This window comes from Myxocyprinus asiaticus, chromosome 36, assembly GCF_019703515.2.
Source record: "Myxocyprinus asiaticus isolate MX2 ecotype Aquarium Trade chromosome 36, UBuf_Myxa_2, whole genome shotgun sequence".
NCBI lineage: Eukaryota > Metazoa > Chordata > Actinopteri > Cypriniformes > Catostomidae > Myxocyprinus > Myxocyprinus asiaticus.
This window is the reverse complement of record NC_059379.1, coordinates 2,212,984-2,237,282: the sequence shown is the minus strand read 5'-3', so window position 1 is coordinate 2,237,282 and position 24,299 is coordinate 2,212,984. Positions and strand designations below refer to the sequence as shown.

The 24,299-nt window shown below is 39.9% G+C and overlaps 1 protein-coding gene across 5 annotated transcripts in view; it reads right to left on the bottom strand.

Annotated features, from left to right (window-relative positions):
- LOC127426643 (calcium-activated potassium channel subunit alpha-1-like) overlaps nucleotides 1-21,578 on the bottom strand; it is a 120,580-nt gene extending 99,002 nt beyond the window's left edge. For all 5 annotated transcript variants that reach the window (XM_051673581.1, XM_051673578.1, XM_051673579.1 and 2 more), the window contains exon 1: nucleotides 20,870-21,578. In XM_051673581.1, coding sequence (XP_051529541.1) covers nucleotides 20,870-21,172 — 303 coding nt within the window. In that variant the 5' untranslated portion in view covers nucleotides 21,173-21,578. The remainder of the gene's footprint in view (nucleotides 1-20,869) is intronic.
- Between the last annotated feature and the right edge of the window lie 2,721 nt (nucleotides 21,579-24,299).

Genomic DNA, 24,299 nt, shown 5'->3' with positions numbered 1-24,299 from the left:
TGCGCCCTGGCTGGAGTCACTCAGCACGCCCTGGGATTCGAACTAGCGAACTATTGATGTATTGATGCTGACTACCACACCTGGAGTCGCTAGTTCGAATCCAGGGCGTGCTGAGTGACTCCAGCCAGGTCTCCTAAGCAACCAAATTGGCCCAGTTGCTAGGGAGGGTAGAGTCACATGGGGTAACCTCCTCACGGTCACTATAATGTGGTTCGCTCTCAGTGGGGCGTGTGGCGACTTGTGCGTGGATGCCGCGGAGAATAGCGTGAAGCATCCACACGCGTTAGATCTCCACGGTAAAGCGCTCAACAAGCCACGTGATAAGATGCACGGATTGACGGTCTCAGACGCGGAGGCAACTGAGATTCGTCCTCCGCCACCCGGATTGAGGCGAGTCACTATGCCACCACGAGGACTTAGAGCGCATTGGGAATTGCGTATTTCAAATTGGGGAGAAAATCCAAAAAATAAAAATAAAGTAATCAGTAGTGTGATTAGATTTTTGTATTTATAAATAAGTCTGTAACCTGATTACATTTTTAGCACAGTAATTATTAACTTTTTTTTTTTTTGAGTAACTTACCCAACGCTGGTTGTGAATCACCTCGGAGCCGTTTGTTTGTTGTTGTTTTTAGTTTTTTTTGTAATCCATTAGGATTACAACACTTTTATGAAGGATTAAATGAAAAAAAAAAATTAATTTGAAAAATACTTCCGTAATGAAGATGGCCAAAAAAGTGGGCAGGCACTGTTGCGCTCCACTACTCAAAAATGACAAAAGCTTTTCCAAACAGGCAGGTTGACTTCACGCGGATGTGTGAGATTTGTGGCATCTTTGATCGATATTCAGATTTTTGTTTGAGGCAGGGCTAGAGGTGCAAACAAACACGCAATCTTAACTACCACAAACCGAGATGAAAATAGATGAATGACAGACGGCGAGCTTACAAACACTGTATAAAACCTCCCCATTAACACACACAGAGTCTTCGACCAATTGAAAGACGACTTAATTGGCTGCACACAGCAGTTCTGTCCATCTTAATGATCTCGTCTGAAAATGTCGCTCAGAAATGCTCACTCTCGATAAATATTTAATTTAAAATATGGCAAAGTTCAAAGAAAAATGGCCGGCAGTGATGGCAGAGATCCCTCGTTCCAATTCATTCTGAAAATGTCCCTCATGAATCAAAGTGTTGAGCTCTGTCTGAAAAAGCCCTGTAATGGGAAACATCTAACACGCCGAAAACTCCTCCAGCAAAATATACAGCATTTCAGGAACTGTTCACTCAAAAATGAAACTTCTGTCATCACTTACTCACCCTTATAGAGATTTAGCTGTTGCAATGCACCATATGTAAGCAGTCACCGAATTACATTTTTATGTATCATTTATATATTCACCAGATTGTTTTATTATTATTATTATTAAGGTATGAAGTAGGATTCAGGATGTATGTGCCCTGCAGACGGTGCACATTTTGCATGCACTCGCTTCAATTTAGAATACTTGATTATCTAATCAAAATAACAAAATATGCATTAAAGTGAGGATAAAAATAGGGATAAATATGGATGAATACTGTCAGTTCTGACAGATATAGATACATTATCAATCTATTGTCAGTGATTTGTCGATAACTGATTCAAGTGCACTATTAATCACCAAACACGATAAGTCGGTCGAGCACTAATATCAGTACATTTAAAAACTAACGCTATACTTGCTACTTTTGCATTTTAATAACAGATAATGGAGCTGTAAGCGATGTTAGCTGTTTTGCTAACTTTCACCAGATTTAGCCACTGAATAACTGCATTTTTTTTCCTTTTTCAAAAAGCTAAAAAATTCTCTCCAAACACAGGTCAGCGAACCAAAACTTTCAAAATCACTGACAGCACCTCACAGTTTTCGGATTGGCTAAATATTAGCATCCCGTCTGATTCTTCTTCTGCTGTTTACGGAGTTTATCACTGAGACGGGTGTGATTTAGGGCTGAGAAACTAAATTCTAATTCTTCACTCAAAAAGTAACATAATTCTAATTAAATTCCCATTTTAAAGACGTCATTTCAATGTAGAAATTTTTAAATCGACGTTGTTTGCTATGTCCACAAGGGGGCGCAGCCAGAAGGCAACAGGTCATAAAGGTAGTGGGCAGGGTGAGTGGGGTCCAGACTGATTTTTCTAGCCCTTTTCCTTACTCTGGAAGTGTATAGTTCTTGAAGGGAGGGCAGGGGGCAACCAATAATCCTCTCAGCAATCCGAACTGTCCTTTGTAGTCTTCTGAACCAAACCAGACAGTTATAGAAGTGCAGAGGACAGACTCAGTGACTGCTGAGTAGAACTGTATCAGCAGTGCCTGCGGCAGGTTGAACTTCCTCAACTGGCAAAGGAAGTACAACCTCTGCTTGGCCTTTTTCACAATGGAGTCAATGTGGGTCTCCCACTTCAGGTCCTGTGAGATGGTAGTGCCCAGGAACCTGAATGACCCTACTGCTGCCACAGTGCTGTTTAGAATGGTGAGGGGGATCAGTGTTGGAGTGTTCCTCCTAAAATCCACAACCATCTCCACTGTTTTGAGCGTGTTCAGCTCAAGTTTGTTTTGACTGTATCAGACAGCCAGCTGTTTAACCTCCCTTCTGTATGCAGACACATCGTCATCTTGGATGAGGCAGATGACAGTGGTGTCGTCTGCAAACTTCAGGAGCTTGACAGAGGGGTCCTTGGCGATGCAGTCATTGGTGTAGAGGGAGAAGAGTAGTGGGGAGAGCACACATCCCTGGGGGGCACCAGTGCTGATTGTACAGGTGCTGGAAGTGAATTTCCCCAGTCTCACTAACTGCTGCCTATCTGTCAGAAAGCTGGTAATCCACTGACAGATAGACAAGGGAACAGAGAGTTGGTGTAATTTATTTGTCCCTGGTCTGTGCAGATGTTGCAGGATATGATGCAATCCTACGTTGACTGCATCATCCACAGACCTGTTTGCTCGATAGTCAAATTGAAGGGGATCTTGAAAGGGTCCAGTGATGTCCTTCAGGTGGGCCAACACCAGTCTCTCAAATGATTTCATGACCACAGACGTCAGGGCTACGGGTCTGTGGTCATTAAGTCCTGTGATTTTTGGTTTCTTTGGGACGGGGATGATGGTGGAGCGTTTGAAGCAGCATGGGACTTCACACTGCTCCAGTGATCTGTTGAAGATCTGTGTGAAGATGGGGGCCAGCTGGTTAGCACAGGATCTAAGACAAGCTGGTGAGACGCCATCTGGGCCCTGTGCTTTCCTTGTCTTTTGTTTCCGAAAGACGTGGCTCACATCATCTTCACAGATCTTAAGTGCAGGTTGAGTAGTAGGAGGGGGGAGCAGGGGGGTTGCAGGAGGTGTTGGTGTTTGTGTGAAATGAAGGTCAGAGTGGGTGTGGGGTGTGAGATTAGGCCTTTCAAATCTACAGTAGAACACATTCAGGTCGTTAGCCAGTTGTTGGTCCGCTACAGTATTGGGGGTAGGAGTCTTGTAGTTAGTAAATTGTTTTAAGCCACTCCACACTGATGCAGGGTCGTTAGCTGAAAACTTGTTTCTCAGCTTCTCAGAGTATCTTCTTTTAGCCACTCTGATTTCCCTGTTCAGTGTGTTCCTGGCCTGATTGTACAAGACTTTATCCCCACCCCTGTAAACATCCTCTTTGGCCTGACGAAGCTGCCTGAGTTTTGCTGTAAACCACGGTTTGTCATTGTTGAACGTTAAATAAGTCTTTGTAGGAATGCATTTATCCTCACAGAAACTGATATATGATGTAACAGTATCTGTGACCTTGTCCAGATTGGTGTCTGTAGCCTCAAAAACACTCCAATCAGTGCAGTCAAAGCAGGCTTGTAGCTCCAGCTCTGCTTCATTGGTCCATCTCTTCAGTCCTTACAACAGGTTTAGCAGATTTTAGTTTCTGTCTGTAGGTTGGAAGAAGAAGAACCAGACAGTGATCAGATAGTCCCAAAGCTGCTCTAGGGACAGAGCGATATGCATCCTTTATTGTTGCGTAACAATGATCCAGTGTATTTCTGTCTCTGGTGGGGCATGTAATGTGCTGTTTGTATTTGGGCAGTTCACGTGTGAGGTTTGCTTTGTTAAAATCCCCAAGAATAATAACTGAGTCCGGGTATTGTTGTTCCATGTCTGTGGTCTGATCAGCCAGCTGTTGCAAAGCTACGTTCACGCACGTGTGGCGGGATATAAACACTCACCAGAATAAATGAGGAAATCTCCTGCAGCGAGTAGAAAGGCTTACAGTTAATTAAGGACAGCACATTTTCTTTTTCGTTGTTACATCTGTACACCAACCTTCACTGATATAAAAGCATGTTCCACCACCTCTCGTTTTCCCCATTCACTCCGCAATGCGATCCACTGAAAGCCTGGCAGATGTAACGCGCTGTGCGGAATGACTTCACTCAGCCAGGTTTCTGTGAAGCACAAGGCAGCAGAGGTTGAAAAGTCCTTGTTTGTGCAGGTGAGGAGATGTAGTTAGTCCATTTTGTTAGGAAGAGAGTGGAGATTCGCTAGATGAATACTCGGCAGCGCTGTTCGAAAGCCACGCAGACGGAGCCTGACCAGCACGCCTGCTCGTCTCTCTCACCTGCGTCTCTTCAACAGTACAGCTGTGCCTCCAACTAAAACGTCCAGCAAAACGTCTGAATAGTCAAAAACCAGGAAAAGATTGTCTGGTATATGCTGCTGAATGTTCAGCAGTTCGTCCCGGGTAAAATTGATTGGGAAAAGATTACTAAACACAGGACAAACAAACAAAAACATCAAAAGAATTGGCAAACTCCACACTGAGGCTGCCATCCGTGGCGCCATCTTGATGTATCTCTTTTTTTTTTTTTTTTGGACGAAAACATAATCAAACATATTAAAGATTAACATGTTTAATATGTCAGATTAAACAACATGAGAAACCTTTCCCTGAAAACCTGGGCTCCTGATAATAATAAAAGCATATAAGAAATAGCAACTTTTTAAAAGTTACTCTGCAGACGGAGACAAAAGTGGATTCGGTGTGAACGGCCCCTAAGAAATATTACAGCATCTGTATTTCTCTCTGTACTGTAATGAAATGCCTAAAATACCCACTTTTTTCATGCAATCATCCCCTAAATACTTCAAAAACTTTCCATCTGGACATGCTAAATTAAACCAAGATTCTTTTCATTTGGCAAAATCATATTCATCCACATTAAGATGAAATTCCTTTGGCACTCCGACAGCCTCATTTACAGATGTGAGTTATTCCGACAAGTCTCAGTTTAACGGCTGCTGAAGTTACTGCTCTTTGAAGAAGTCTGCATCTCAACTCTTGGCCGGCGTGATTCTATGTCCATCAGAGTCTGAATAATAATCCATAAATCAGGCCTCACTGCCGGACTTTGGGTCATTTAGTTAATTAACTGACAGCGGAAGTGGCCAACATTCATTAACAGAGCTGTCGCATCTCATTCCTTAGAACTCTCTGATCAGCATATTCTCACATGTTCGGCACGCAGCAAAAATGTGCTTAATCAGTATTTTTGGTTTGTTTTCCAGTACAACCATCTAAACACCTTTAAAACAAGATTTGTTTTGTTATGCTTAAAATTATTTTACCAAAAAAAATATTTCTTTCCAAAAAATGTAAGTAAAATAGGCCTGATTCAAGTAAAAAAAAAAAAAAAAAAGGCTTATTATATTACACAGTTTTGCTTTTCAAATAAATTAATGTTGTTTTAAGGATTTTTAGATATTTATACTGGAAAATTATACTGCTTAAGATAATCACCCACACACATTATTCTTAACACTGAAACAATAATGTTACCGAAAACTATTACAAAGAGGAAAATTAGCAGTGAAAAATTATAAACACAGTTCAATAAATAAAACACATATACATACATACATATATATATACACATATACATATACATACATATACATATATATATATATATACATATACACATACACATACACATATACATATACATACATATATATATACATATACATATACATATATATTAGTGCTGTCGAAGTTAATGCATTATTAACTAATTTTAATGCCGTCAACACGTAATATGACCCTTTGAATAAACCGTAGTTCATGAGAAGCGAGTCAATTCGCACAAACGCCGCTAATGTCACATGCATTGCCGTTGGGAAAACAGATGGTGGGAGACATTATGCTGATACCTGCAGCAAGCATTTTATCAATGTAGCACAGCAGAAGAACATGCCCGCAAAGCACAGATAGAGCTCCTAACAGGGCTCCAGACTGTGATTAAAATGGACGCAAATGCGACCAAATATAAATGATAAATAATTCTCTCTTTTGAACCGGGTCTTTATAATGACATTAATAACGTGAAAAAATACTATTACAATTTGAACAAAATTCAGAAAATGTTCAGAACAAAGAGTTCTCATCAAAAAATCCTCCACGTGCAGCAATGACAGCTTTGCAGATCCTTGTTATTCTAGCTGTCAGTTTGTCCAGATACTCAGGTGACATTTCACCCCATACTTCCTGTAGCACTTGCCATAGATGTGTCTGTCTTGTCGGGCACTTCTCACACATCTTACAGTCTAGCTGATCCCACAAAAGCTCAATGGGGTTAAGATCCAGAACACTCTTTTCCAATTATCTGTTGTCCAATGTCTGTGTTTCTTTGCCCACTCGAACCTTTTCTTTTTGTTTTTCTGTTTCAAAAGTGGCTTTTTCTTTGCAATTCTTCCCATAAGGCCTGCACCCCTGAGTCTTCTCTTTACTGTTGTACATGAAACTGGTGTTGAGCGGGTAGAATTCAATGAAGCTGTCAGCTGAGGACATGTGAGGCGTCTATTTCTCAAACTAGAGACTCTGATGTACTTACCCTCTCGTTCTAGAGAAAGCTGTATCTTTTTTGACCTAATATTGACCTTAAGACATGCCAGTCTATTGCATACTGTGACAACTAATAAACAAACACAGACAATGTTAAGCTTCATTTAATGAACCAAATATCTTTCAGCTGTGTTTGATATAATGGCAAGTGATTTTCTAGAACCAAATGATCAATTTAGCATGATTACTCAAAGATAAGGTGTTGGAGTGATGGCTGCTGTCTAGATTTGATCAAAAATGACTTTTTTCAAATAGTGATGGTGCTGTTTTTTACATCAGTAATGTCCTGACTATACTTTGTGATCAGTTGAATGCCACTTTAGTGAATTAAAGTACCAATTTCCTTCTGAAACAGCAAAATCTGTACATTATTCCAAACTTTAGGCCACCAGTGTACATATATACAACTATACAGTATATATATTAAATACCCGATTAATGATCAGCTGTCTTTTCTTTGGCTTTCTATCTTGTTTTTGAACTACAATCTAAATCAAGCAATTCTGTGATGTGGCAACTAAAACAGCCATTTGGCTCCTAAATGTTTCAGTTTCGGAGCCAATGGCTCCTTTTCATTTTTTTAGTCTGGAGCCCTGTCCTAACATTGTTACATCATTGCAGCAGCAAGACAGCTGCCATTTGAACACCAGCCTTGCACTGCGAGGTGCGGTGCAAGCGCGAGGCAAAAGTTGCGAGACCCGGTGCGAGCGCATCGTCTGTGTTCCGCAACTGCTATGGGGTCCTTGAATAACGTACAACATGCCAGTAAAGGCAGCCGTTGGAGTTTCTGGTGCCCCCCTAGGTAGTTAGTGACCTACGCAGACTGTGTAATATGCGTATAAGGAGTGGTGGTACTGATTACCGGCTAACGGAAACCCTGCTGCTGTATCCAAGGTTCTGTCACAGTGTCTCTGATAGTGCACTAGCCAATGCAAAAGTTGGAGACACTGCTGGAACCCTACAGGTAATTTACACTGTCATTAACCCATTTAATCCGACCGGTTACAATTGTGACTGGGGTCTAAAAGGAGTTTTTGATGTACTTTGCCCAGACTTTTTTGCATGTCTGTCAAAACTCCATAAAAATAAGCAAATAAGTCCTGTCATAAAACACTTACAACTACCATATTTTGTACATAATTTGAATTGAGTTGTGTTGTGTTCATTTTCTGTTGTTCAACTCTGTTGGTGGGGTAGGTTTTGTGTGGATGACTGAAAAATACATCTGGATGAAGCATATTTTGTCCACTCATGTTTATAAAGATATTGCGATTAATCGCGATTAACTACCAAAAATTATGCGATTAATCGCGATTAAATATTTTAATCGTTTGACAGCCCTAATAAATACAGTATATATGAGTTGTAAATCAATTAACATTTTAATCGAATTAATCGCAAATTTATCACATATCAACATTTACTGAGAAAGGAAATTTTACATAAAAATGTCAATAATTAGGAATATAGGGGCCTGGGTAGCTCAGCGAGTACTGAGGCTGACTTCCACCCCTGAAGTCGAATCCAGGGCGTGCTGAGTGACTCCAGCCAGGTCTCCTAAGCAACCAAATTGGCCCGGTTGCTAGGGAGGGTAGAGTCTCATGGGGTAACCTCCTCGTGGTCACAATTAGTGGTAAGTTGTGCGTGGATTATGGAGAGTAGCATGAGTCTCCACATGCTGTGAGTCTCCGCAGTGTCATGCACGACGAGCCACGTGATAAGATGCACGGATTGACGGTCTCAGAAGCGGAGGCAACTGCCACCCGGATTGAGGTGAGTAACCACGCCACCATGAGGACCTACTAAGTAGTGGGAATTGGGCATTCCAAATTGGAGAGAAAAGGGGATATACATTTTTATTATTCTCAAATAATAATTAGGAATATAATAAATAATAAAGATTATTATTCAGGTAATTAAAAAATATTACATCATGAAAACTAAACAGAAACTATAAATGTGCACTACAATACAAACAAAATAAATAAATGTGAACTTTTCTAAAAAGAACTATAATAACCCTGAAGCTCTGCGTATCGAGCAAAGATTCATGAAGACTGTTGACCTCACAATCAATCACGAGATGCTGTGTTTACATGATGCAATCATTTTATTCTTTCCACACTGTCATTATTACTAACAAGACTACAAGTATTAAAAACCCCATTTATATGATAAATATACACACAGATGTGTACATAATCTATTACAAGCTGTGGCTTCATTCAGATAAAAAAAAAAAAGGGAAAACAAGGAAAGCCAGAGAGAGGGAGAGGAAGGGGAGGGATTGTGAAAGTAGATTTGGCGTTGACCTCCTTCTTAATGGTGTTCTACTAATGGGACTGTTTATGTGTTTGGGGGAGAGAGATTGTGTGGTGTGTGTGTATGTGAAAGAGAGAGAGCTTTTATCCGTATGCCAGACAATGTGCAGACAGACCCCATCCTCCCCAAAACAATAACATGCTAAAAACACACGGACGGACGGATGCATGGATGGATTTTTTTGGTAATCAACATTATGCCACAAATGCTGTCAATTCAGCTTAACTTGTTTGAAAATATTCCTTTAAACATGATTTTAAAAAATTACGTTGAAATAATGCAATGTAAAAAGAAGCATCATCAGTTAACCTCAGAGCTCATGGTAGGTCTGTCTTAAATGTTTATACATTTTTGTTAATAATCAATTCCCCTATAAATGGGATTTTTAGGTCCGGAACCAGACTGTTGCACTTTATTGACCGACACATACAGTTCTGAAATAGACTGAAATCTCTCCTTTACCTCATCTGAACTGAACTCTTCTGGACGTGCTACCAGGGGTGATCCTAGCATTTCAATCTTAGGGGGGCCCCCAGTGACACTATTAGATGTGCACATTTAATGTATTCCACTCTTTAGCATAAATAGTGTTTATTTTTCCTGTGTTTACATCATTCAATTTAGCTGGCTAATATTTATTCCGATTTTTGTCATTTTCTATAATAAACACACTTATAAAAATTATTTAAAAAATTGAAACCATTTAAAGAACCATTCAAATACTCATTTATTTTTATTCTTAATTTATTAACAATTTTAAAAAAATGTGTTCATAATGGAAAATCAATAATTTCACATCTACTGTAGATTAAACACCAAACACCACAAAAATGTCAGTAAATGTCACTGAAACAAGTCTAATTATACTTTATGCAAATCAGTGTATCTACTAAGATACATTAGCAGTGTTTAAATATCATAAGCGTTTTCCCTGCAAATGACAACAAAGATCTGCTGTGCATGACCATCAACGAATATACAACAAGACGACATTGCCTAAAAGTAATTACAGGTTTTAATTACATCCTGATATCATTGTAATGTCATTAGTCACTTTTACTCATAATTAATTCAGCTCCTTTCTCTCCTTGTTAAAAGGGATTAAAAAACTAAACGAGCGACATGCCTCCTTTCTTTCAATCGGTCATAATAAGATGCTGACACTCACTCGTATAGTTCATGAATTGAATGAGGAATTGGGGCATATTCGTTTAGTGGCTCAAACCAATGATATGCTCCTTCACAGCCCACACTCCAATGCCATTGGCTCACGCTGCAGTCAGTCTTTTCAGGTGGGAAAAGCCATCAAAGCACCTCGCAACTCAAACAAGTGCAGAATTGTAGCTACAGCTGTTTAAAACACTTACAGTACGTACTGATTGCAAAGTCACAGATTTTCAGGGGGGCTGAGATTAATTTTAGGGGGCCGAAGGCCTCTTAAAAAGGGTCTAGTAACGCCGATGCATGCTACTACATCAATCTGCTCTCAGAACAGCCCAGCTGAGGTCTGTGATGCTTCAAATGAAACACATTAGATGAGACACAAACAAGAGGCTATGCACACAATTATATCAAGCGCACACTGAGAAACGTGACACCTGTGCTTACAAAGATTTTCTTCAGGGACCCTAAAACTCTTCAGCAGTTTTTTTAAATAAGAAGTTCAGCCTCTTAATGAAAACATACAATGTTAGTCGAGGTTTCTGCACCAAAAACAGAGTCTCAGACAGTGTTGTGGCTAATATGTGTAACTCAAATACTGCACACTGTGTTCTCGTGAACAGATGGCTTTTGTATGTCCACGTGCACAGTGACTGGCATCAGACTGCAGGAACACGCAAGACAGATCTTATCTGATTCACTGTACACATGGCTGTTTATCTAGTCTGATTGCAGTCACTCTAATCAGCTGTAGTGTTCCCTAAACCTCATGATTACAAAGATACAGTTGCGCTGGACATCACACTTTATACAACTCAAACAAGTAGTATGATTCAAAACCTATCGAGATGCCAACCTATGCAGCATTTTAAGGCATCCCAGGTGCAAGATATCAATATAAATGTTATTAATTCCAAAAATACTGCTAAAAAAAAGTATAATCAAGTTAAAATGTAGGTATTTTAGCCAATATGTGTGTTGTCAGCTTTAAGATTTTAAGGTACTTGACATAAATGTCCTTTGAGCTACCTGAGAGTGTATTTAATACTGAAGTTTCAACATACTAGAAGCCATTAACCATCCAGAACACCCTAGCAACCGTAGCATAGAAATGCCCTGGCAACCACCCGTGAGTGTTGTGCAAGCAAAAACCACTCACATGTTCTTCAGACAATGTAAAAATGTAGTTACTGTTATTAGATATATGATCAAATAACAACTAATAAACTACCAGATGCCGGTTGAACATCAGAATATCAGCATTATCAGACTCGGCTAGAGGCAATCAGACTATTGATTTCTGTGTGGCTCAGTGTGTGTGTGTGTGTGTGTGTGTGTGTGTGTGTGTGTGTGTATGTGTGTGTATATAGAAAGGCAGTTGGTTTTGCTCTTAAATTTGTGTGTAGCACAGAAAATAGACAGACTAACATGCTTATCACACACTCTTGACAGGTGAGTGTGTGTGTTCTCCAGAAAGCACAATTACATAAGGGGATATTTCCCTGCTCAGTAATGAATATGCCGCCTGTTGCTTAGCAACAAGCATCTGATTCACACACACACTATAGGAGAGTGGCATGGCAGCTTCAATGAGGAAGATTCATGTATGAAAACTAGGGCTGCAACTAACGATTATTTCGATAATCGATTAATCTAACGATTATTACAACGATTATTCGACTATTCGGCAATTATTACAACGATTAATCGTTAGCTCTTAACCGACTATTCAGCTTGTGCCCTGACTTAAAAAGTTGTATTAAACGTGCTTACTAACAATAAAGAGGACAAAAACATATTTTAAAAACACCTCTAAATGACATTCACTGAATTAAAGGAAAAAATACTTTTTATTACGTTTAAGACTCTCAATTCCGAAAATGTTGGGACAGTATGTAAAATGCTAATAAAAACAAAAAGGAGTGATTTGTAAATTATATTCACTCTTTGCTATATTGAAAGCACTATAACTACACATTATATGATGTTTGTCCTTGTGAATTTCATTGTTGTTTGAAAATGTACAGTAAATTCAAATCAGATGATTGCAACACACTCCAAAAATGTTAAGATGGGCAATTTAAGACTAATAACAGTTTGACGAGTTGAAATAACAAGGCAATGTGAAACAGGAGATGTTAAACAGGCGAGGCAATCGTGTCATAGTACTGTATATAAGAGCCTCCAAAAACAGCCTAGTCCTTCAAGATCAAGGATCATTCGAGACTTGTCAATTTACCGACTGATGCATCAGCAAATAATCCAGCACTTTGAGAACAATGTTCACCAAAGTCAAATTGGAAGGATTTTGGGCATTTCACCCCCTACAGTGCACAATATAGTTAAAAGATTCAAGGAATCTGGTCAAATCTCAGTGCGTAAAGGGCAAGACGAAAACCACTTGTGAATGCGCGTGATCTCTGATCCCTCAGACGTCACTGTCTTAAAAAACATCATTCATCTGTAATGGATATCATGAACATGGGCTTGGGGTTACTTTAGTAAACCTTTGTTAGTCAACACCACTCGCCGCTGCATCCACAGATGCAAGTTAAAACTTTACTATGTAAAGGAGAAGCCATACATCAACACTGTCCAGAAGTGCTGCCGACTTCTCTGGGCTCGGTCTCATCTTAGAGGGAAAGTAGAACAGTGGAACTGTGTTCTTTGGTCTGAAGACTCCACATTTCAAAAAGTTTTTGTAAAACACAGCAGTTGTGTTCTCCGGGCCAAAGAGGAAAAGGACCATCCAAGCTGTTATCAGCGTCAGGTCCAAAGCCAGTGTCTGTATGGGCCAGGAGTGTATCAGTGACCATGGCATGGGTAACTCGCACATCTGTGAGAACACCATTAATGCAGACAGATATGTAAAATTTTGGAGCAACATACACTGCCATCCAGCACCGTCTTTTCCAGGGACGTCCCTGCATTTTCCAGCAGGACAACTTGAAGCCACATACTGCCTGGATTACAAGTGCATGACTGTGTAAGAAGAGAGTACGGGTGCTAGATTAGCCTGCCTGCAGTCCTGACCATCTCCAGTTGAGAATGTGTGGCGCATTATGAAGCACAACATCCGGCAACGAAGACCCCTGACAGCTGTGCAGCTGAAGACCTACATAATGGATGAATGGGAGAAAATTCCACTTTCTAAACTTATCAGACTTGTGTCTTCAGTGCCCAAATGCTTAATAAGTGTTATTAGAAGAAATGGTGATGTTTCACAGTGGTAGACATTAGACTCTATCAACTTTTTTGGAGCGTGTTACAATCATCTGATTTGAAATTACTGCACATTTTCAAAAAACAAGAAAATTCACAAGGACAAACATCATATAATGTGTAGTTGTAGTGCTTTCAATTTAGCAAAGGGTGAATATAATTTACAAATCACTCATTTTTGTTTCTATTAGCATTTCTCATACGGTCCCAACCTTTTTGGGATTGGGGTTTGTAGAGCCGAGGAGGGCGGGGCCGGGCTGGAATGAGACACACCCGGTCCCCAATCAGCCTGATGGGGCACGCGAGGGATAAAGGTGGCCGGGGACGACAGTTCGAGAGAGAGAGAGAATTACAGACAGCTGTACTGTGTGTTTATAGTTGTGTGTTTTGTTTAAGTTGTTTATTAAATTATTATTATTTAAGTTGTCAAGCCGGTTCTCGCCTCCTCCTTTCCACTGAACCCCCTTACACTGGTGCCGAAACCCGGGAAGGAGGAGGGATTCCCGTCGCAGTGTCCTTGACACTGCCGTCCACCCAGGGGAGCGCCGCTGCCATCCGACGGGGGACGGAGTAGCCCGACCACCCGGACGCGGGGAACGGCCGCTGTCCGCGAGGCGAGTGGGGACGGGACTCCCCGACCGCCTGGAGCGAGGGAGCCGCTGCCGGGGGCGGAGGAGTGCCCTGCCGTCCCCCGGGAACACGGAGGGGTCGAGAGAAGACCGCCGTCCGCAGGGGGAGGAGGGAAGCGACTCCCCGACCGCCTAGAGTGGTAGGGCCGCTGCCAGGGGCGGAAGAGTGTCCCCACGGGACGCCGGGAACGCGGAGGGGCGTTCTGTCCGCTGGGGGTCGGAGGTCTGACTCCGGTCCGCCCGGGGAGGAGCGGCTGCAGTCCGCCTGAGAGGGTGGAGTAGTGATCGAGGACCACGCGACGGCGCATCAGAGAACCGGTGAGTTTCTTTTTCTCTCTCTCTCTCTCTCTCTCTCTGTCGCTCCGTGTTGGCCTTTCCCTCGCCATTTTGTTTTGTTGTTTTTCCCCTCCTGTCTCCTCCCAGGTCGAGGAAAGCGGGGATGACCCGCCGGCAGTCGGGGCGTAAGGCACGCCCCCCCCCGGAGAGGAAGGGTGGGGGATGTACGTCATGCCGGGGGCTCCCCGGCCTGAGGCAACGCCGGGAGGAGTGTAGAGCTGAGGAGGGCGGGGCCGGGCTGGAATGAGACACACCCGGTCCCCAATCAACCTGATGGGGCGCACGAGGGATAAAGGCGGCCAGGGACGACAGTTCGAGAGAGAGAGAATTACAGACAGCTGTACTGTGTGTTTATAGTTGTGTGTTTTGTTTAAGTTGTTTATTAAATTATTATTATTTAAGTTGTCAAGCCGGTTCTCGCCGCCTCCTTTCCACTGAACCCCCTTACACGGTTGTATTTACATGTATAACACTATAAAGCTATAATGCAATAAATATAACCGCATTAAAGATGTAACGCCGGGGTTTCCTTTAAAGAGCTCCGGCTCCGCTTATTCACAACGAGAGTGCTTCTGTATTTACTTATTTAGTATTTTTGCATTATAATTCCCTCATACTTTGCGATCTACATCAGCTGAAGCTGTTTGGAAAGTTTACAGTGCATTTGTGATCTATGTAATTCTTCCACTCCTCAGTCAGGCGCTAGCTGCAGTGCTGCTCTCACGCGTCATCATTAGGGTTTAATGTGATCTCATGTTACGTTAAATGACAATATGAAAATTTTTGTAGAAATGTTTTATTATCAAAATGTTTGATAACGTCGACTAATCGTTTCTGCCCTAATGAAAATAGAGAAAGTGAGAGAAGATAAAATTAAGTAAATTAACGCTACATTTACTGGATCGGCCAATTGTAGAAAAACATCTAAGAGAAACGACAGTAAATATTAAGTACCGTGGATGTGTGAACAAACAGTAAATGGATGAATCAAACTACAGTAAGAACATCTCCAAGTCATTATTTCACCCAAAATCAAAAAAGAATTAAGACATTTTGGATAAGATTATTTTGCATTGTGAATTTTCTTTCAATCACACACATTCCCCCCTCCAAATGTTCATTATTGCAATGTTAAAAAAAAACTCAGTACTGCAGTAATGCAGATCATCCAATCCAGATTTTTTATTAAAGTCAGTATAAATTAAATTCAGTACAACAACAAATGGGCGATCTTTTTATTAAAAGCATCTATAACTATGTAAATACTATATCTTTCAATTACAAATAAATAAATGATAAAATGTGTCATTAAATAAATGTCAATATATACATAAAAGTCCAAAGGGATATGTATTTACATGTTATTTATTTACTTATTAACTAACTACTACTTTATTAATTTATTGACACATTTCATTGTGCCAAAATGCAAACGAGGGGCGGGTTTTAGTTAGGTGGCGCTGCTGCAATTGGACTGCTTTGCCCAAAACTGGAAATTTGTAATTGAACAGCACAGTGTGTGCCATATTTATAAATAAATCTTTCATTTAAAGCATCAATATATGTTAACATATCTTTCAATAAATAAACCTGTCAATAAATCTGTCAAAACATAATAATGAAACTTGTCAATAAATATACATGCCAATAAATACTGTAAATCATAAAATGTCATTAAATCAATAAATATGTCAGTAAATTAGAGCTGTTGATTTAATGCGTTTATTTAGTGCAATTAACTATTAATTGATCGCGTCCTGGATCCGTACGTACCGTATATTCCATAATAAGGAATGTTCCTACCATTGGAGCAATTTAAGCTTGATGTTCCACCTTGTTGTGGCAGTAGGGGGCAGTCAGCGCGACTCTAGCTGTACAGGCAAAATGCCTCGTCTGGCAGCTCAGCCTTCCACAGACACGATTTTGCACCGAAAGGCAGCTGGACTGAGCACAACCGAATGTAAAGGATCTCGAAATGCGTTTTTTCATAGTTTCAAACTACATGTAACTTGACCGTGTTCTAAAAACACAGCGCTTACGACTAGAGACACTGAAAACAAGTGAAACGCGACGCAACCAAAGTGACATGCTTTAAAAGCGTCCGACTGACACATGAATACATAGACCAACAGTTAAAAATAGCTCAGACAGAAGTTGGCCAATAACAGGGTTATCTTCAATGATATGGAAATAAAACAAACAATATTTGGACTTTAAGCCATTTTTTGTATGGTAGAAATGTTTCACTTTTCTGCTGCCAAAATGTATGTATATAATGTAATGATCGGAATTATAATATTATATATTTATAATTATTTAAATTATTATATACTAAATACATATTATATGTATTATTATATACAAATTAGTACATTATATGCTATACTTTTGTCTTTTTTTAATCCCCTTTTCTCTCCAATTTTGGAATGCCCAATTCCCACTACTTAGTAGGTCCTCGTGGTGGCGCGGTTACTCACCTCAATCCGGGTGGCGGAGGACAAGTCTCAGTTGCCTCCGCTTCTGAGACCGTCAATTCGTGCATCTTATCATGTGACTCGTTGTGCATGACACCGCGGAGACTCACAGCATGTGGAGGCTCATGCTACTCTCCACGATTCACACACAACTTACCACACGCCCCATTGAGAGCGAGAACCACTAATCACGACCACGAGGAGGTTACCCCATGTGACTCTACCCTCCCTAGCAACCGGGCCAATTTGGTTGCTTAGGAGACCTGGCTGGAGTCACTCAGCACATCCTGGATTTAAACTCACGACTCCAGGTGTGACAGTCAGCGTCAATACTCACTGAGCTACCCAGACCCCCATTATATACTATACTATATTTTTTGAGCTTTACTCGGAAATATTGATTGCAATTCACTCGATTAATAATCGGTACTTCATATAATTAATTTATTTTTAAAAAAAACAATCGATTGACAGCCCTAAAATAAATACATCAAAGTCCAAAGGAAAACGTATTTAACATCTTATGTATCAACACATTTCCTGATTTATTTATTCAGATATATTGACATACATATTGATGCTTTTAATGAACGATTTATTTATTCATATGGGATGCTCCGTCCTCCATAGTGAACTGTCGTTTGTAACAACAACAACGTGAAACATTGTTTGCAACCCATTTTGCAACAGAATATTCATAAAGGAAAAAAACATTTTATTCATCAGGAATTGATTGTGAAAAGTGGGTGAAAAATATGATGAGAAAAATAAAGTCGTATCAGAGGCGGACCAAATCATTTCCTTTTGTTGAAATAACATGTACTGATGAATCACGCAGAATTAGACCAGAAATATCTATTAACAAGGAACATAGAGTCAATTTAGATTTCATGCTGACTTTAAATCCAACAGGTTAAATCAGAGCTGTCGGTTTTCTCTGTGAGCTTCCTGTAATGATTCAAAGAGTGAACACAACTATGTTTACCAGCCTATAATGAAAGCAACAGCTGTGTGTGTGTGTGTGTGTGTGTGTGTGTGTTACACATGGCAGTGAAAACTCTATTCCTGAACACTGGCTTCATGTCAAACACAGGGAAAAGACGCAAGCAGAGCTCTCGTAACATCTCTACGATTAGTACAGCTCCAACAGTTCTGTTCAAACAACCACAATAGAGGAATTCTATTGACATCATGGCATAAATTGTTTGCGGCACGAGAAGAATGCCGAAATAGGAAGATTTGTTTACAGAATCAGTTATTAGTCTTCAGTGATTGTTTAGACAGATGAACAAACAAAACCAGATCATTGTCAAGTTACTGAAAGCACAGTGTGTGTTCCACTTCAGAGAAAACACACACAAATACACTTTCTTCCTCAATGGGTTTATGATATATAAGTCAACATGAAAACAAAATTGACTCCATTTACTGTCATAATGCATGTTCCTGGTCTTATTGTATATGATTCATCAGTGCAGACAAATAACGTCATTTTTTATCATAATAAATAACAACTTGCTACGCCTTTTGAAACGACTTCTTTTCAGCTGATTTCACCAAGCACCTGTCATACAGATTCCACTTTATGCCACTGAATCAATTCCTATTATTAGCAATCCAACTTACAATTTTCATTGGCGGATGATAAAAAAGACTTACACTGAAGGAGGAACCTGAGCCATATCTAGGGACCAGGATATCATAGACTTGAGGACACAGTCTATTGACATGGGCCAGTTAGCAACCACCTAGCAACCTCTCAGAACAACCTAGCAACCATCTACAATACTTGAAGCACTACAGTGGTGACTTTTGCATGCAAGTACCACTCACATTTTAATTTCATAACATTTCATGGCAACTCTATCAAACACATTGAAATCACCTAGCAACACCCTAGCAACCAAACAGCATCAAATCTCTTTTCAAACTGCCTAAGTATTCAAACTAGACAATGCATATGCAGTATAACATTGACTTTAAAGACTTTATTCATTTACAATAGACTTTACATCTATTCATTTTAGCAATGCATGTGTTCGCTGGGAATCTGCCACCGTAAGTGCCTTGATCTACCACTGAGGAACTCAAAAAATGAGGAAAAGCTAAAATGAATATATTCTTTATAGAAACTTTTCACATTTGGAATCATTTAGAAAACTTTTCCACACCTGAAAGTCATAAAATCCCAAATATTTTCAGGTTTTCCATGCCTGCCAGAACCTTGTCTTTCGATAACTTAGCAGGTAGTTGTTTTAAATATATTTATTGTATCAATCAATCAACCTTGAGCATTATGAAATCATAATCCAGGACTCTTGAACACCGCCCAGGTGCCGTTAACCGATAGTTCCAAAAGTACCTATCGGCACAGATTAACAGGCAAAACCGATATATCGGTCGACCTCTACGGTCTATAATCCCTAATAAACTTTAACACTACAAGTCAAAAGTTTGGACACACATTTCTATTTTCCACATTTTAGATTCCAAATTAAAAAATTTAAAAACATTCATGAAAACTATTAAATAACACTAATGGAAGTATGAGAATTACATAGTGACCTAAAAAAAAAACTAAACAAATTAAAAGTATTGAAACAGTATTGAAGGAGTTCCCATGTATGCTGGACACTTATTGACTGCTTATCCTTTATCATCATTAAAATCATCCATTTAGACTCATCCAGCTATGTACAGTACACACACCGATCAGCCACAACATTAAAAGCACCTGTCTAATATTCTGTAGGTCCCCCTCGTGCCACCAAAACAGTGCCAACCCGCATCTCAGAATGATATTCTTCTCACCACAATTGTACAGAGTGGTTATCTGAGTTACCGTAGACTTTGTCCGTTCAAACCAGTCTGGCCATTCTCTGTTGTCCTCTCTCATCAACAAGGTGTTTCTATGCACAAAACTGCCGCTCACTGGATGTTTTTTGTTTTTGGTACCATTCTCAGAAAATTCTAGAGACTGTTGTGTGTGAAAATCCCAGAAATACTCAAACCAGCCCATCTGGCACCAACAATCATGTCACGCTCCAAATCACTGAGATCACATTTTTTCCCCATTCTGATGGTTGATTGATCAACTGAAGCTCCTGACCCGTATCTGCATGATTTTATGCACTGCTGCCATACGATTGGCTGATTAGATAATCACATGGATGATTGTTTGTGCCAGATGGGCTGGTTTGAGTATTTCTGTAACTGCTGATCTCCTGGGATTTTCACACACAACAGTCTCTAGAATTTACTCCAAATAAACCACTTAATGACTTAACGGCGTAACCATAAAACGACCTTAAAAACAACAATTTAAACAAATTTACAGTTCAAATATACACAAGTTTTAACAGAATTAATGCAAGTGCTTTTATAAAATTATAAGCGTCACATTTCTGCCTTTAAACCTCCAAATATTGACCCCATTGACTTCCATTGTAAGTGTCTCACTGGAACACACATTTGTGCTTTTATAAAGAAAAGGAGGGACGAGTCGAAATTTATTTTTGTGGTAATCGACATTATGCCACAAATGCTGTCGATTGAGCTTAACTTGTTATGAACAAGGAATATCCCTTTAAGTTTAAAATAATACAAAATTACGCAATAATTTAAAACAATGTAGCTATAAAAAGAATCTAAGTTGCAACTTTGTATAAAGAAATTCATATGACGATTTCTAGGCCCATTTGTCTCCAAAACTAAACATTTTTTGAAACATAAATTCGGTCATGTGTCCAAATTTTCTCTGGTATTTGATGTGACAAAAGAAGAACATAGTGTCATCGGTGTGTTTTACCTTCTTCTTCACCTTGCAGTGGCAGCACACCCTCCACAGGTACTTAAGAGTCCTCCACAGCAGGATGATGAAGAGACCCCCGAAGAAAGTGACCATGGAGGAGGCGAGGAACGCCCACCACATGCGCTGCCCGTTCGGGTCACAGGGCACATCGGGGGTGTACGGGATGATCACGTCCATCTTCCGAACCGAGGACGGACCCGCTTTCAGATGCTTGTCGATGAAGTTGGTCATTATTGTGGAGAGCTGCTTCTCATCAGGTCCATCATCATCATCATCATCATCTCCTTCAATGGGCAGCATGGAGCGTCTTTCTGGAGATCCCGGCGGCGCCCCACAACCGACGATCAGCCATGTTAGGCAGGGCGGGCAGCCCCGCGTGTGTGCCCGGGCGTGCGCGCTCTCCTCCCGCTGTTCTCCGTGCGCTCGGCCGCTCTTCGGATCTCCGGGCAACCTGTGACGCGCCCGTCAAAATCCTCAAAACGCACGAAAACTAGTGGAAAATCGTCATGTTTTTAATATCTCCCCAGACTCAAGACATCCACATGATTTAAAGCCGCGAAATAATCGTGAATTGCTCGCCAACGCGTCCGCGAACGCCGTTTCCACCCCAATTCCTTTGATGGACAGACCGCTGTATTATCACCTCTCTCTCTTTCTCTCTCTCATTCAGCAACGTGTTGCGTTCATTCAGTGCGCGTTTTCTCCGCTGTGCGCTCAGGGCGGATTTACAGGTGCCGGAGGCGGAGTCAGTCTGCCTGATGCCCGTCAGATCATCTCCAAACCCCGCAGAGAGTTCAGAGCCATCATACATCGCATTTATGAACGCGTGTTATATGGGTTTAAAATAAACATCATATTCATCACGGCAGCGGCTGGCTCCTTATTGCGCACCTGTTTCCATGTATTTATTTATGGAGTTATACATGTGCCACAATTCTGCACGCGCAAGATGATATTGAGTGCTCAAAAAGTTATTTTGCACGCGCAAGATATTTTGAGTGCAAAAACATGTTCTGCACGCGCAAAATGAAATTGAGCGTACAAATTTATTTAGCACGCGCAAGATGATCTTTTGAGTGCAAAAAATGTTCTGCACGCGCAAGATGAAACTGAGTGCACAAAAAGATATTTTGCACGCTCAAGATGATATTTTGAGTGCACAAAAAAAAAAATTCTGCACGCGCATGATATTTTGACCGCACAAAATGTTTTGCACGCGTTTGAGTTTTGTAAAGCAATATATCTTCTTGCAAAGATAAATTCACTTTGAGCAAACAAAAATCAATTTTGCGCTTGACTAAAGTTTATTTGAATGTGAATTTGCTCAGAATTCTTAAATGTTGCTTTCTCCTCCTACCCACTCTGTGTGCAAAATACCTTTTATCATCTTGCGCACGCAGAACATTTTTTGTGCGCTCAAAATATAATTTTGTGCGCGCAGAATTGTGGCATAAGTATAACTCTATACTTATTTAGGTCTTTAAATGCATTGTATTCATAGTGTTGTGCTCAGTAGTCCTACATTGTTTCCCCCCCCCATCAGACTCCAGATCAGGCCAGGAAGCTGAAGGAAACTCAGAAACATGTTGATTGCAACGGGAAAACAAATCTTTCACATGAGCACAAGGACAGGAATGTAGGGGGTTAGTTGGCACAGTTTTCATGTTATGTTGAATATCTCTCTAGTCTAGTGGAATAAATATTAGGATAACCCAACTAGGTGAATATGAAAGCTCAAAACAAAACAAACACTTTAAATGTCACAAAATATTTACTAAATACTTAAATTATGTTGTGCACTTAGTTTACCCTTAAAAAATATTTTTGCCTATTTTTAAGATTTACACATCATATTTTTTATATTTTATTAAAGAGTACTTCATTTAATGTAATTTTATGAAATTGAAATGCGTAAATCTAACCTAAATGATAAAAATTCTTATTTTGAACCAAAATAATAGCTACCACTCAACACATTTATCTGATTATTTGCAATGTAATATACTGTGGGATTCATTTAATCCCTTTTACAATATTTTGTGATGACTTTAATCATTAATAGGGAGATTTTTAGATGGTTGTTTGTTCATCCAGGTCTTTTGTAATCACACCAGGCAAATGTTTAGATAAGCTATGAATTATTTATCATTCTTATTTTATATTCCATGTGCCAACCATGCCCACTCACACCCTTTTCATAAATTGCTTAAAGGGACAGTTCACCTAAAAATGAAAATTCTCTCATTTACTCACCCTCATGCCATCCCAGATGAGTATGACTTACTTTCTTCTGCTGAACACAAATATAGAGTATTTCAGCTCTGTAGGTCCATACAATGCAAGTAAATGGTGACAAGAACTTTGAAGCTCCAAAAAGCACATAAATGCAGCATAAAAGTACTCCAGTGGTTTAATCCATGTCTTCAGAAGTGATATGATAGGTGTGGGTGATTAACAGATTGATAGTTCTTTGTTTTACTGGTCATTCTCCTTCCTGACCAGTAGGTGGCGAGATGCACGAACAATGTGAATCGCCAAAAACAAAAGAAGAACGTGAAAGTGGAGATTTATTGTAAAAAGAGGACTTATATATTGATCTGTTTCTCATCCACACCTATCATATCACTTCAAAAGACATGGATTAAATAACTGGAGTCTTATGGATTACTTTTGTTTTACCTTTGTGACTTTTGGAGCTTCAAAGTTCTGGTCACCATTCACTTGCATTGTATGAACCTACAGAGCTGAAATATTCTTCTAAAAATCTTCATTTGTGTTCAGCGGAAGTAAGTCTGGGATGGCATGACGGTTAGACAAAGAAAGAATTTTAATTTTTGGGTGAAATATTGATTTACAAAGACAGGCTTTCAAATCCTACATCAGAATATAACTGATTCCCATCACCGTCAACTAACATTGATAGAAGTTTAAAAAAAGACAGTGTTCATATTACGTTTTCAATTAAGTTTACGTTTAAACTCAAATGTGTAGGCTGTCATTGATATTTACGTATCGAGTTTCAAGTGAAAATATAGGAGCTCACTCTCATTTGGGATCAACATGAGCGGGTTCATTCTTTTTTTCCTTATGCTTTGTAACAAATAATCTGCTGAAGAACAACATCATCCAGAAATAATATTTCACCTTATATTTTGTTTATATAGTATTCAGTCTGGTGATCAATTTGACGCAGGATCTGGCGCCACCTGGCGACTGTTCAGAGGAACTGCATCATACTGTCCACATGACTTGCAGGACACAAAAACTCCCAAGACACCTGAAAATACTCAGGATATATATATTATATACAAAGACAGTGAATGGGGCCAATCCATAAATATTAAAATGGTTTAAAACGTAAAGCCACATTGCTTACTAGCCTTTTCTGTGTAAAGTCATATTCAATTTTACATATTTAAATGATGCC